Raw genomic sequence first — 13,868 nt, 5'->3', positions numbered from 1 at the left:
TGGGATAAATTCTCCTTGCTTGAATAAAGAAAGGTTGAAGCCGAGTCCACTCCCCTCTAGTTTAGCCTCTAATCCTTGCAGGTACAGCATGAACAACAAAGGTGACAGGGGACATCCTTGTCTAAGCCCCTTCTTTACCTCTACAGGCTTCGACACCTTTTTTTCCCATTTTATTAGCACTTGGTTATCCTTATAAATATCTTTTAAAAGATTAGTTACTCCACTTTCCACACCTAACACATCCAGAATACTCCATAAGGCTTCTTGAAGTACACTGTCATAGGCTCCTTTGATATCTAGAAAAGCTAGCCATAGGGGTCTGTGTTCCTTTTCTGCTACCTCGATACACTGTGTCAATGAGAACAGATTGTCCTCTAACCTCCTTTGTTTCCGGAAGCCATTCTGCAGCTCTCCCAGCACCCCCTTGCTCTCTACCCATGCCTGCAGTCTGTCCTTTATAATCTGCATCACCACCCTGTAGACCACTGATGTTACTGTTATGGGACGGTAGTTGCCTATGTCAGCTTTGTCCCCCTTTCCCTTATATATCATGCTCATTCTACTTAGTCTCCATTCATCAGGAACTTTGCCATCCATTAACATTTTGCTCACCACCTCTCTTAACGTTTCCTTAGACTTTGGGCCCAACATCTTTAATAACCTAACAGGAATACCATCTGGGCCTGCTGATGTGCTACTTGGTACTCTCTTCTCAGCCCTTTCCCACTCTCTTTGTCCAATTGGAACAATTGCACTAACCGGTCTATCGTCCTCTACTAAGGCACCTACTACATTTCTTTGTTCTTTAAACTTTTCTGACATCGTTAGTCGTATATGCTCTATTGCCTTTTCCCCTTCTAGCCGAATACCTTGATCTGTAACAATAGACCTCTGCTCTAGGCTAGTCTTATTACTCAGGGAATTCAAGTGTTGCCAGAATTTCTTAGCTGCATTTTTATCCCTTTTGTTTACTTCTGACAGCCACTGGGAACCTTGTCTTCTAATTTTCTCATTGATTAAGTAGGATGCCTCCCTTCTACATTTTATGTATTTATCCCATTTTCTCTCAACGTCTGCTTCTGGGTCTCCCCTATGCTTAGAATATCTGTGTTCCCTGGAGGCTTCCTGGCGTTTCTCTATGGCCTTCTTCACCTCCCCATCCCACCAGCTCTTTGGTTTTCGTCTTGTCCTTTTTTTCCTGACTCGCACCTTAGCCAACTCTAGCCCAAACAGTCCCATTAACTTTGTGTATGTCCACTCTGCTTTCTTATCCTTAGAGATTACTGCTTCAATTTGGGTGCTTGCTGTTTCTATTTGCTGCTCCGAGTAAAAGATCCCATCTGGCTGGTCATCATGTTTCATTCCTGAATTAGTTTTTATTCCAAAACTCATCTTGATACGTTTATGATCACTGCCTAGACTCCTGGCACCATGTTCATCTATGTTCATGACCCTTAGCCTATCGTACATCCTGTGTGACATTATCGCATAATCTATTGTCGAATGCCGACTCCCTACCTCCCACATTATGACCCCGTCACACTTCTCAGTACTGTTACAGACAACTAAGTCGTGTCTTTCACACATATCCAGCAGCATGGTACCTTTCGAGTCTGTGTATCCATCTATATCTTCTATATGAGCATTCATGTCCCCTACTATAATTATTTCGCATCCTTTTCCTAGCTCATTAATGTCACCTGCTATACATTCTACCATTTTTTTGTTTTCCTCTTTGGCAGTTGCTCCTGTCCACAGGTATACAAAGCCAAGGAGTGTTTGCTCCCCTGCCACTTTTCCTTTTAGCCATAAATGTTCCTTACATTCCTGTTTGACTCTTTGCCAATTTGTACTTTTATGGATGAATGCCCCAATTCCCCCTCCCTTTCTGCTTCCCTCTGTTCTGTTGCAGTATTCCCATGCATAATCAGGGTTACAGGGTGGTTGCTCCATGTCCCGAAGATGCGTCTCCACAAATCCATAAACCATTAACTTCTCCTGCCTAAGCTGCTCTTCTATTTCCTCCCATTTTAGCCTATTCCTGCCTCCTTGCATGTTAATATACCCTATGTCTGAATTAATTTGGCTCTTGCGCTTATGCCTGTTGCTTCTCCTATGGCTTCTATGTTTCCCTAGTCTATGTTCGTCCTTTTGGTCGCCTTTGTTTAAACTGGTGGCTTCAGGGCCCTGGGCCCTCCTAAAAAAGCTGTTGCCTGGCGGCCTATCCTGCCTCCTACCCTCCTACCGGTGGCCCGGCTGTAGTGGATGCCTTCTCGTGCAAACGGGTGGAGGCCGGCCTCGTACACATCCCTGTTAACCTCCATTGTGGTGTACCCAAGTCGTCGGCTTAGGCTCCTAATGACCCGGTTGGCTTCGACTACTCTCCCCTCTGTTCTGCTGGACTGCCCTTCTACTTCCGGGATTGTGCATACAGTCACGTGTACTTTCTCAGAGGCCTCCTTTATGTTATTTATACCTACCTCTAACTGCCTCCCGAGATTCCGGCTCGTCCCCTTCAAGACATCATTGAGTCCAGCATGGATGATGACCAGGGTTTCTACATCCCTGTTGTTCCCTACCACCTCCTGGGCTTTGGTCATCGCTTCAACCATACCTTTCCCCGATTGGGCCTCCACCTTCAAACGCCTGTCACCCTTCACTGTTGCTAGGACAGCTTCCTCAAACCTTGCTACATTTGAGTCCCCCACCACCAGAACTCTCCTACGATCCAGCCTTTCATCTCCAGCTTGCGCTAACTGCCGCCCGGTTCGCTCTCGTTGGTTCTCCTGTCGTAGCGGCGTTTCACCTTTCTCGCGCGATTCCGGGCTTGTCGCTAGCCCTCCCGCCAACTGTTTTGCTACTTCGCTGTAGCATCGTGTAGCCGCCTCTTGCGACTCCACCGCCACCGGGTGATCTTCTCTGCCCGCCTCCTTTCCATCTCCGTCATCATGAGGGGTCTTAACGCTGGTCTCATCCACCCCCTGACTTTGCTCCGACCCGGGGTCTTTCGCTGTCCGCGCCATAAGCGCCTTCACCTGACCTTCCAGCTCGGCTCGCTTTTGTTGTTCTTCCCTGAGCTGAGACCCTATCTCCTCTAGCTGGTCGGTCTTTGCCCCTTCCATCCTAACCAGCTCTACTGCCTGTGCCTCCAGCGCCATCCTTTTCTCCCTCTCAACCTTCAGGTCCCTCCCGAGCTCCTGAATCTTTACGGCCCATTCACCCTCCAGCCTCAGAATGGTCTCCTTAAACCTAACGCACAACTTGCACGAGAAACTAGTCTCCCCCGCGTCATCTAAGCTTTCAAAACCAGTTTCATCCATGTAGCACCAGCGCCTGCACTCGTCACATTGCACCAGCTCCTCGCCCCCCATGTCTTCCTTAACTTTACGACCCATAGGCAGCCCGCCCACCTACCTAGGGAAAATCGGTTACCTCCGCTTTCCCTGGTCCTATGATTGAAATTAGTGCTTTAACGCATGCAGGAGAATACGCTTTCAAAGCTAAACAATAAATATAAAAGCGCACTTAGCTTCGGACGACGTCGCTGGCAAATTCCCTCGGAGTCCCCAGAAGTCTGCACGTGGTCCGCACGTGGTCCCTGCGGCCGTGGTAGAATCAAAATTACAAGCAGCGCCATCTACTAACAGCTTTACAAAACACAAAATAAAAAGCGGCCGTCGTTTCGCCGGCTTTGGTCATACCGCCACCGCGCGCAGCCCCGGCGATTCGCCGGCTTTGGCAGCGAATGGGTTAAAGCTCACGAAAATTAAAAGGGCGCACATCGCAATTGCAGTGGCCACGAGAGTAAAAATTCAAAAGGAATGAGCTTCCTTTTGTTGCCTTCTGAACCTACATCTATTCACCAAATGTGGAGAGTTATTGATTGATCTGGTACAGGTGATGATGAAAATCTTTTATTGAGGAGAAAAAGAGAGGGGATTTATGGGAAGGTTGGTCAAATCCTTAAACCAGAATTTTCTTGGCTAAGGCCACCACCCTCACTTTTTCCATGAGGACATAGTCCAAGCTGGACAGAGCTGCCTTCCTTCCCACATTAGCTGTTATAGTGACCAAGGCATTATTAACCTGGCAGGCCCAAACAATATGGTACAAATATGCATTCTGCCCAGGAAATTCACATTCCACTGAGAATGATTCTATGTCGATAGTGTGAATCTAATGGACTGCTATACGACATGGCTTAAATTACACTTATGCCTCTGGCTAGGCATGGAACTTTTGTCTTGATAAGGTGCAAGTACTGTAATGTCTGTATAGTTTAACAATGCCAATGAGGAATCAGACTTTAGGGAGGGAAGGTGGGACCCTGGGGAGAAAAGCTCTGGCAGTAGTGTATGTCCTTCACCCTAGAAAAGCAGCTAAGCCATTATTAGGCAATATCGTGCACGACATAGCAAATGCCAATGCACAAGGACTGAACATAAAACTGTTGGGTACCAAGTCACATAGGAATCAAACTGAATGATAGAGCAGATGCATTACATATACCATTTAAAGATTGCATGAACTTAGCACATTGTGAACAGAAAGATAAATGGTATTGCACTTGGAATAACGCAGTAAATAACAAACTTCATTTGATAAAGCCTGTGTTGGGAAATGGAAATCAAGTACTCACCAGGACTTTTTAAGGAAGTGGTTGTGTGTCGCCTTCGTATAGGCCACACACATCTCACACATAAATTCCTACCTACAAAACAATACAAACCCCTATGCGATGTATGCAATAACGACCTCACTGTAAGCCATGTCTAAATACTCACATAAAAAATTTGAAACACTAAGAAAAAAAAAATTTCACAAAATTCTACAACGAACACTTTCCTTTTCACCCAGCATTGGTTTTAGGTGAAAATGCCCTTGTCAACTTATCCTGCATAATTAGTTTTTTAAAAGAAGCCAACATCATACACACAGTATAACCCAAAACAAATTACAATTCATAGATACACCAAACTGTTTTTTAACCTCGAGCTTGGCGCATGATGGCCTCAGTTGCTTGTGCGCCAATAAACCCAACACAACACAACACAGTAGTGTATGCATGCTCATTTTCCTCTAAACCCTAAGGACCTGGTACTCAAACAAACTCTGCACAACACGCAAACTCCAGACTGTTTCATGATCTTGAAGGCTTTTGCATTTCTGCCTCACATAATTTCTGTACGCAGTCCGCTAATTCGTAATATATTTGGAATTAGAACGCAAAGCTCTCATGGCAATCACCACTTTCAATTCTGCAATTTTCTTGTCCTAAACAAAGACTGCTGCCTGTCGGCCCCTGATGCGCCGATACTGCCAGCACACATCTTACAGGACCGACAGCATCCACAAAAAAAGCTCCACCTAATTTAGAGTAGCTTGTGCCCATCATCTTAGCTTTCACACTCCTTGCTTGATGATATTCCAGGTGCATGTTTTGGGAGGGGTAGTGTCCTAAACTTGTCCTCTCACTATTTTAGAATGTCTTGTTTAGCTTCTGTGAAGCAACGGCAGCTGATTTTCAAGTCATCCAACACCTTGTTACTCCTAGCTTTTGTTCCTGACAACTTGGCATATTGACTTGAGTTGGGCCTGAATTAGCTCGGATGTCGTAATGTGCATCCCCAACTGTGGCAAGTGCACAGATATGTTTAACAAGAATCCCAATGCCTTGTATGCTGTTCTAAATATATCAAAATGATTTGTAGCACTTCCTCATCTAAAGATACACGGTGAAATACATCATTTGGCTAAGTAAAAGGATTAAGCCAACTAAAGTCTTTATCATGTCATTCTTTTTTGTGGTAATATGGCTGATCATGTGTATTACTTGCTTGTATACTGTACACACCCCAGTAATCATTGGTGCATTGGCACCTTTGTGAACAAGTAGCCACAGGATACACTTTGTATTTACCTCAGGAACTGAAGTATTGTGACCCCAATTTTGACAGTGGCTTCATCTTGTGTGTATGATGAGAACTGGCTTGCGCTTCCCCTTCCTGATTAAATTAGTATCTATCCAACTGCGTGCAAAATGTAAATGGAAAATTTCATTTATATAGCTTCTGCAATTAACCTAATGCTTCTGACAAAAATCTTACCTTATATATTCAGAATGCTAGATTCACATTTCCTCATACTATTGAACAAGCTGTGTCATATGTTCCTTATTTTGTTGAGTGCTATACCTTTTTTTTTTATGCAGGCTTGGTGATAGCTGGTCCAGAGCATGGTGTGCTGCCTGGGGAAAACTTGCAGGATAGCAGCAACACTCCTTTGCAGCAATCTAAGTCAAATGTTTGGCTTAGAGTTTCCATCCCACAGGAAAATGCCAGTAAAGAGCTGTGCCCATCTGGACACCAGTGCGACCACTGTGGGAAAAAATTTAAATTCAAGAGTGCACTTGTTGCACATGTTCATACCCACACAGGTTGGCGGCCTTTCAAGTGCGACCACTGTGAAAGGGGCTTTTTACACAATGCCCATTTGTTGGTACATCTTCGTACCCATACGGGTGAGCGTCCATTCAACTGTGACCACTGCGGTATGGGCTTTGTTCGGAAAAGCACATTAGCAGTGCACATTCGTACCCACACTGGAGAGCGTCCATACAGTTGTGACTACTGCGAAAGTAGCTTTGCTCGTAAGTCCTATCTTGAGCAACACCTTCGTACTCATACGGGTGAGCGTCCATTCAAGTGTGATAACTGTGGAAAGAGCTTTTCACATAATAGCCACCTGGTGGACCATCTTCGTACCCACACGGGCGAGCGTCCATACAAGTGCGACCGCTGCGGGATGAGCTTCGCTCGGAAAAGCACTTTGGTAGTACACCTTCGTACTATACACAATTGGCGTGAGAAGCTTTAGTAGCCTGCCGGTACTCTTGAAACATTCTAGCACTTATTCTTTATATTCTGTCAACATGGCACCGAATTTGATGCAAGCCTAAACAAAGCATTGTGGGCCCTGGTACCCACATGCTGTGCTGCCGCTTTAGCAGCACTGCATCAAGGACCCTTCACGGTGTTCTGGTTTCTTGGTGAAAAGCCTCAAAGGCACATAATGGTCAAGCTTTATGCTGAGCATCTCAAAATGTGCAACAAAGCAGGTTACAGAACAATCAGTGAATGCTCCAAATGCCAGAAGCAGAAGTGACCTTTTGTACAGGAAGATATCCACTGATGGCAGCCATACCAGAAGAGCACTGTGCAAGTTTAATTTGTACCTGCTGAAAGCTAAAGGTATTGATTTGCCAGCTCTTTCTCAGACTGCCTCCCCTTGAAGCCCTTTACAGCATGTTGAAGACCTGTTGGGAACAATTGGTACATCCTGCAGCTTGAAAGTTGCCTGCCAAATATGGACATTGACATGGAGGTCCCGACCATTTGCAGCAAGTTCAGTGACCATGATATGAATGTCAGTGGGATAATGCCATGAAGGTGAACAAAATTTTATATTTCAGACATCATCATCTTGTACAGAAACTACAAAATTTTCACCACCTGGTCTTTTAAGTATGACTTTTGTAACATATTTTGATGTCCTGTCATACGAAGTTTGCATGTTGAACAGTGCTTACATGCCAGAACACAACTGCAAGGTGAATCCACCAGTGATATTAGACATGAGCCATTTTATGCATGTCATCCATGCTAGAAGCACAGCAGAACAAACATTTTGGAAAGCATTGAGGCTGATATGTTTCAGATGCTTGTTGGTCAGATCTCTACAATTCCCACTATATTCAAACTGCCAGGTGTACCATGAACTTTGCAAGCAGTGCACTGTGATTCAGCCATCTTGAAGCCTCAGTTACTTCCTAGTCTGGATCTTCAAACACCTGCAGCTCCCTCCTGAACCATATTAAAGATGATGTGCAACAATGTACATAATGGCTGTCTCTTATTAACAGCATTCTGGGACCTCCATCTAATTGGATTTGCCTTTCAGGCAGATTTTTAAAATAGTGCCTAGAATGCTGCTACCTGTTTGTTCACAGGTCCCTGTTCCCATACTGATCATTATTCTGATGCCATCAGAAAATTCTGTCCAACTGTTCTGTCCCAGCAGACACCTTCACCCCCCTGTGGCTGTTTCCTTGTATGGGCTCTTGGCATACCTGATGATCTTCCCATTTGTTGTGTTCTCAGTCACATCTGTTGCCGTGTGCCCATGCATGTTTTGCACCTTCAGTTTGTTTTTGCTCCAGAAGCTCGGAAGGTGAGGCAGTAACGAGCCTGCAGCTTGCCGAGCTTTGGTGGCACGTGATACAAGGATTGCCAAGGGCACAGAAATCGCGACTAGAGCAGAGAAGCGTGAGTCAAGCTGGCGGCAGCAGGCAGCCGAGACCTATCGCACAGGTGCAGTTCGCCAAATATCTGGAAATCAAACCAGTCGATGACTGGTGCCGCACCGCCATTTTCCCCCGCGCACGCCATTTTGGAGCAAGTCTCTCTTTCGATCTCTCTCTCTCTCTCTCTGTTGCATGATTTTTTTTTTTTAATCTAGTCGAAAATTGCGCAACACCGGGATTCGAATCAATGTTTTCGTACACACTAGGCAGATATTCGACCTTTACGCCACTGCGCTGCACCTTTACGGTGTCACTGATGCGCCATGCCGGTGAATTGTGGGTAATTGAGGCGCAGTCGTCCATTTCTGTGTCCACTGAACGAACAGGGCGAAGGTACGTATCAAGTGCTGTCGTGCGGTTCTACAAGCAGTGGCATCCGCAGCTATATCTTGTTTATTAAGCTATCGTAGACTGTAATAGACGCGTGCTCAGTGTAAACAACGGAAGCTGAAGAGCTGCGCGAACGACCTCGGCATTTTAAGGTTCCGGAAATACACACGAACAACTCCACTCGAACGAGACACCTCACCGAGATGCGACGTCACGTGTGGCTGGCACGGCTCAACCGCAAAAGTATGGAATATGAGATATGTATGTTAAAATGGGCTGGACTGGAATCTTCCGGATGTGCCCTAGCAGCCAGTTTTTGTCACTATCTGTACACGACTGTTCTTCACGCACTTGGAAGACTCATTCCCGGTAAAAGAGCAGCGCAGCAATGTATCGCTTCCAGTCATGCGCATGCATGCATCGTGCCGCCAACACCACCTCGTCGTGTTCTGCTGCAATAAAATCTGTCAAAGAGTGCTCGCTAAACTCTGTGTTTGCCGTACTTGCCTCATTCGATCAGAAGTCGGATGTTCACATCGTCTGCTAATCAAAGCAGACCGCATGCAGATTCGGCGAAGGAACGTAGGCGGGCAGAGTTGTTTTGCAGGTGGCTTGAAGAACTTCATAAACTTATTTATCTCTAATAACAAATCACGTTTAGCTTGGACAAAACTACGCTGTATTTCAATAGTTTTCTTGCAAAAAATTATTTCGAGCCCGCAAGTCAACAAGGTGGCGCTACCGGTGTCATCGCTGTAAAACCCCTCAATAAACTAAAAGTAGCGCCATCTCCTCTCTCCTCCTCCGGCGGCGCCGCTCCTCCTCTCGCATTTCGACCGTGGCTCCACCTACGGGGTGCGCGACTAGCGCGCGCTCTCCGGAGCAGGCGCCCTTCACAGCCGTCTCGATCAGCGCCGCGCGCGTGCCGATCGAGGCGGCCGTGCGCCGGGTCTCACCAGAGCCTTGCATTTTGTCGCAATGTGTTCGGGTTAAAATATTACTCACTGCTGAAACATAATTACCGAATGTTGACAGGGATTTCCCGCCAGAATAGTTTCAGCTGTGAGTGTCATACACCACATATACGCGATTTCGGCGTTGGTTCAACTCGCCGTCATCTCCGTGTGTCCGTAGTTCGTCACATTTGGCCACTCAGCGGCATGCTTTAAAAAATTTGTAACTAGGCGGCGGACAGGAACAATTTTGGAACAGTCTGTGTATGGTTTCTTTGCAGCGTTGACTGGATTGCGAGCTGCCGGTAAACTTGAGAAGTGTGGCAGCAGCTGTCTTCCATGTATTTTCAACTTCAGCTGCAGATCAAATTAACTATAGGCGGCGGAAGCTGCAGTCTGTGTGGAGTCTTTGCAGCTTTGATTGACTTGTGAGCTACCGGTAAACTTGGGGAGGGAGGTAGCAGTTATTTTTTTTTTATATATTTGGCGTTGAGACGGTGCCGTGTTCAGCTGCCATGGTGTGTCACCATACGTACACGATTTTGGCGTCGATTTAACTCGCCTTCACCTCCTTGAGTCCGTCAGTCGTTGACAAAAGTGCGCAACATGCTTGAAACAAAATTAACTAGGCTGCGGAAGCTGCAGTCTGTGTGGTTTCTTTGCAGGTTGGACTGAATTGTAAGCTACCGTGAAACTTGAGAAGCGTGGTAGCAGTTTTTTTTTTATATTTTGCGCTGAAACGGTTCCGTTTTCAACTGTCAGTGCGTGACACCATTTGTACGCGATGTCTGCGTTGGTTGAACTCGCCTTCACCACCGTGCTTCTATCAGCCGCCGGCCAAAGAGCGCAACATGCTTGAAAAAAAAATAATAAATAGCCAGCGGGAACGATTTAGTAGCAGTCCGCGTGGCAGCAAAACACACGGCGATATGTGCCGCGCGCGCGCCGCCCGCCCCGCTGGAGAGGAGGAAGCTGCACGCCCAGCAAAAAAAAAAAAAAAAAAAAAGCGCGCGCGCGCACGTGACGGCGCTCGGCCAATGAGAGGGTAGAACGACGAAGGAGAGCGCAGGAGAGGAGGCGGGCGGCAAACTTCACATTTGGCGCTACTTTTAGTTTATTGAGGGGTTTTACATCGCTGTGGCCTAGCTGTGGCAGCGGTTTATTTGGTTCCTTACCGCCACAGACGATGCAAACATCCGACTTCTTCTGGTCGATTGTAAGTACACCAAACAAGTTTTGAATAAAAGATGCTGACTACCAAGCGCCATTTCTATGCAGACTATCAGTTACAAAAACTCAGCGGTTTGGAATTGAACGGCGGCGCAACACGGAAACGGACACAGACAAGAAGGGGACTTCTTGTCTGTGTCCGTTTCCGTGTTGCGCCGCCGTTCAATTCCATCATGCACCAACTCGCCCCCCAGGCAGTTATTCTCAGCGGTTTAGTTGGTATAAACGTTGGACGGCGTCTGCTTGGCTCTTAACCCAGCCGCTTTTAAGTAGTTGCGTTCTTCGAGTGGTCAGTAGGCTTGCGATTGGTTTGTTGTGACGAAGCTCGTCCGTAGGACAAGGAATTCATGAATGTTGCACATATTTATGCGTGGGCACAGGCCAACGCTTACCGTGCAGTGGCGCATATCGGATGCACACGGGTTGATACCAAAGTTTTGTTCCGTACAGGTCTCTGTCCGCATCGCGCACACTTTGCCGATAACTTGAACTGTCACTCATGATACCGATTGAGTTTTCATAACAACGGTGCTGGCACGAGGCAGAGTGACAGAGCAAACGGACGCGTACGAACAGCTAAGCTAACCGCCGCCCCGTACTAGTACTAGTCAGAACAGGACGCAAAGATGGCGTCGGCTGCATACTGACGTCAGCTGTGACGTCACGTGAAGACCAACACCGATCTGTGAGGTAAGCACGATGCGGCGGCGCTTCTGTCGCCAGGCTGGGCCAACTGGGGGTGAAAATAAGTAGGGTTAGCGCCCATATGAATACATAGAACCGAAAGATTTCAAAGCAGTTTTCTCATTTCACGGGGCACCTATGATGTCGTTATTCGGCACAGAGCAACCATGAACATCCTTGAACAGATCGTGAAAGTATGAAATCTCATTACTGAGGCGAAGTATTTTTAAAACACCGCGAAACGCATGGGGTGCGAAATGCGAGGGCGACCCATAGAAACGCATGTAAACAGAACTTGCCGCAACACTTTTCTCGTTTCGCGGAGCACCAGAAGTGGTGGCCAGTCGTTAAACGTTGGCCAGCGCTTTGAAGAAGTGTGTGACAAAGTATGCTGCTTCATTGCGGAAGCAATCTAATTTTAAAACCCGATCGTTGTCAAGAATCCGAGTTAGAAATGCATTGCAGTAGCGTAATCCTAACCTCTTTCGCTGCCGCAAAGATATTTTAATTTGATTTTAAACACAAGCCAGGCAAAGGACCCGTTTTTTTTAAATCCATCAACAGAACTTTGTGATCCCCCGATACAAAGGGGAATGGCCGCATCAGCATGACCAAAGGGCATGACGTCATCAAACAACCATGACGTCGAGTTGCCAGAGCAAAGAACAGTGACGACACACTGACATATCCTGTCCTTTCGTTTGTGCTCGCTCGTGGAGGTACACACATAGTACATTCTAGTTCACTGTAGTACATGCTTGCACCTCATAGTAAATCAATAAATATGTGCGGTGCGTTTCCGGACGAAACCCTAGGAGGCGAGTCACCCAAGCGGCGCGTTCATTCTTTTTTTTTTTTTTCTGCTGAATGTCTTGTGCCACGCCCCGACATCATGTTGCTTGGCGGAAGTAAAAAAAAAAAAATAATAAAAAATAAAAAAAAAACAGAAAAAATTATTCCAAGTGCTGGAGAGGCGCATGATGCCTTCGACACAGTTCATTTTGTAAATTGAGATTAATATAACGCAAAATATAACGGGCACGGCGTCATTTTGTTCTGTAAACCTCGATCGTGACTGAGTAGAGGCGGTATTAAAATGAATGTATATGTAGTTGAGTCGCGATACGGAAATGTGGTGGGTAATTAAGTCATAAGAAATTATTTTAGGCTTTATATTCCGACGGCCGTGCACGCGCTGGATGGCCTGCGCCGCACGGAAAGAAAAAAAAAAGAAAGACGAGGAAGCCGCACAGAAAGCGCAGAACGATATATGAGAACCATCGCGATATCACGCCTCCAGGGACTGTATGCCTGGACGATCTTTGCAGTGAAGCTACTCTTTACAAATACACTACAATGTTTGCCATGCCCAATGGTGGCAGAGCGCCCGCGTCAGTTCAGAGGACTTCCCAATGCGTTTCAGGCTACCAAATTGGTCCGGGTACGCAACGCCGCCAATGTACAGCTTTTCATTGTAGCGCTGTTTAACAGACTCCGACAGGCTTTTCACGCAGTCCGACATTGCTGCAGAGCACAATACATACCCCTGCAAGTACTGCAAGTCTGACAATCTACGAGTCTGTTCACAACACGATAAACTGACCGCGCACAGTTGCAGACGACCATGCACCACCGGCGCCGTCGCTAGCAGACGCTTCGGAGTTGGAGACGGTAAGCCTGCTGCGCCGCGTCGTCTGCTGCAATGCGCAATTCACGTTCGGCGCTTGACATTTGTTTTTTAAACGTAATTCTGACTAGGATGTATCATTTCAGCAACAGTACTATCAAGCTAATTTACTACATGCGGCAGCATAGCAGACTAAATAAAACTGTGCGATTCGCACGAGCCTTTTGGGGGTGTCCGGATTCACAACATAGATTTTTTGAGGAGTTTTAAAAGTGGAGTGCCTCCGAAATGACGCAGCATACTTTGTCACACACTTCTTCAAAGCACTGGCCAACGTTTAACGACCGGCCACCCTCTGGTGCTCTGCGAAAACGAGAAAAATGTTGCGGTAAGTTGTGTTTACTAGTGTTTCTATGGGTCGCCCACCCAACCCGCACCCCCATGTTTCGCGGTGTTTTAAAAATACTTCGCATCGCTAATGAGATTTCATATTTTCACGATCTGTTCCAGGATGTTCATGGTTGCTCTGTGTCGAATAACGTTATCATAGATGCCCCATGAAAAGAGAAAACTGCTTTGAAATATTTCGGTTCCATGTATTCCTATTGCCTGCTGCCGACAGCTTGAATCACGCTTCTGTATACTCTATTCGCGATTTCTGTGCCCCTGGCAATCCTTGTAT

The 13,868-nt window shown here is 46.5% G+C and overlaps 2 protein-coding genes across 9 annotated transcripts in view; one reads left to right on the top strand and one right to left on the bottom strand.

The window, feature by feature from the left end:
• LOC146182437 (uncharacterized) overlaps nucleotides 1–9,190 on the top strand; it is a 40,905-nt gene extending 31,715 nt beyond the window's left edge. For 6 of the 8 annotated variants that reach the window (XM_084577537.1, XM_084577540.1, XM_084577538.1 and 3 more), the window contains one exon: nucleotides 6,212–9,190. In XM_084577537.1, coding sequence (XP_084433663.1) covers nucleotides 6,212–6,876 — 665 coding nt within the window. In that variant the 3' untranslated portion in view covers nucleotides 6,877–9,190. The remainder of the gene's footprint in view (nucleotides 1–6,211) is intronic. The other 2 variants (XM_084577534.1, XM_084577542.1) reach the window with 1 other exon arrangement.
• LOC146182438 (uncharacterized) lies at nucleotides 2,160–3,841 on the bottom strand. Its single transcript, XM_084577543.1, has one exon. The coding sequence runs from the start codon at nucleotides 3,393–3,395 to the stop codon at nucleotides 2,166–2,168; it is 1,230 nt and encodes a 409-aa protein (XP_084433669.1). The 5' UTR covers nucleotides 3,396–3,841; the 3' UTR covers nucleotides 2,160–2,165.
• Nucleotides 9,191–13,868: the final 4,678 nt, after the last annotated feature.

The sequence above is a fragment of the Amblyomma maculatum genome, chromosome 8, assembly GCF_055883805.1.
Source record: "Amblyomma maculatum isolate TAMU_Amacu chromosome 8, ASM5588380v1, whole genome shotgun sequence".
NCBI lineage: Eukaryota > Metazoa > Arthropoda > Arachnida > Ixodida > Ixodidae > Amblyomma > Amblyomma maculatum.
The sequence above is the reverse complement of the archived record's forward strand: the minus strand, read 5'-3'. Positions and strand labels throughout refer to the sequence as shown.

What these genes read in the sequence shown, in the direction of transcription:
- LOC146182438 (XM_084577543.1), bottom strand. Translation starts at nt 3,395, where the DNA reads ATGGGTCGTAAAGTTAAGGAAGACATGGGGGGCGAGGAGCTGGTGCAA.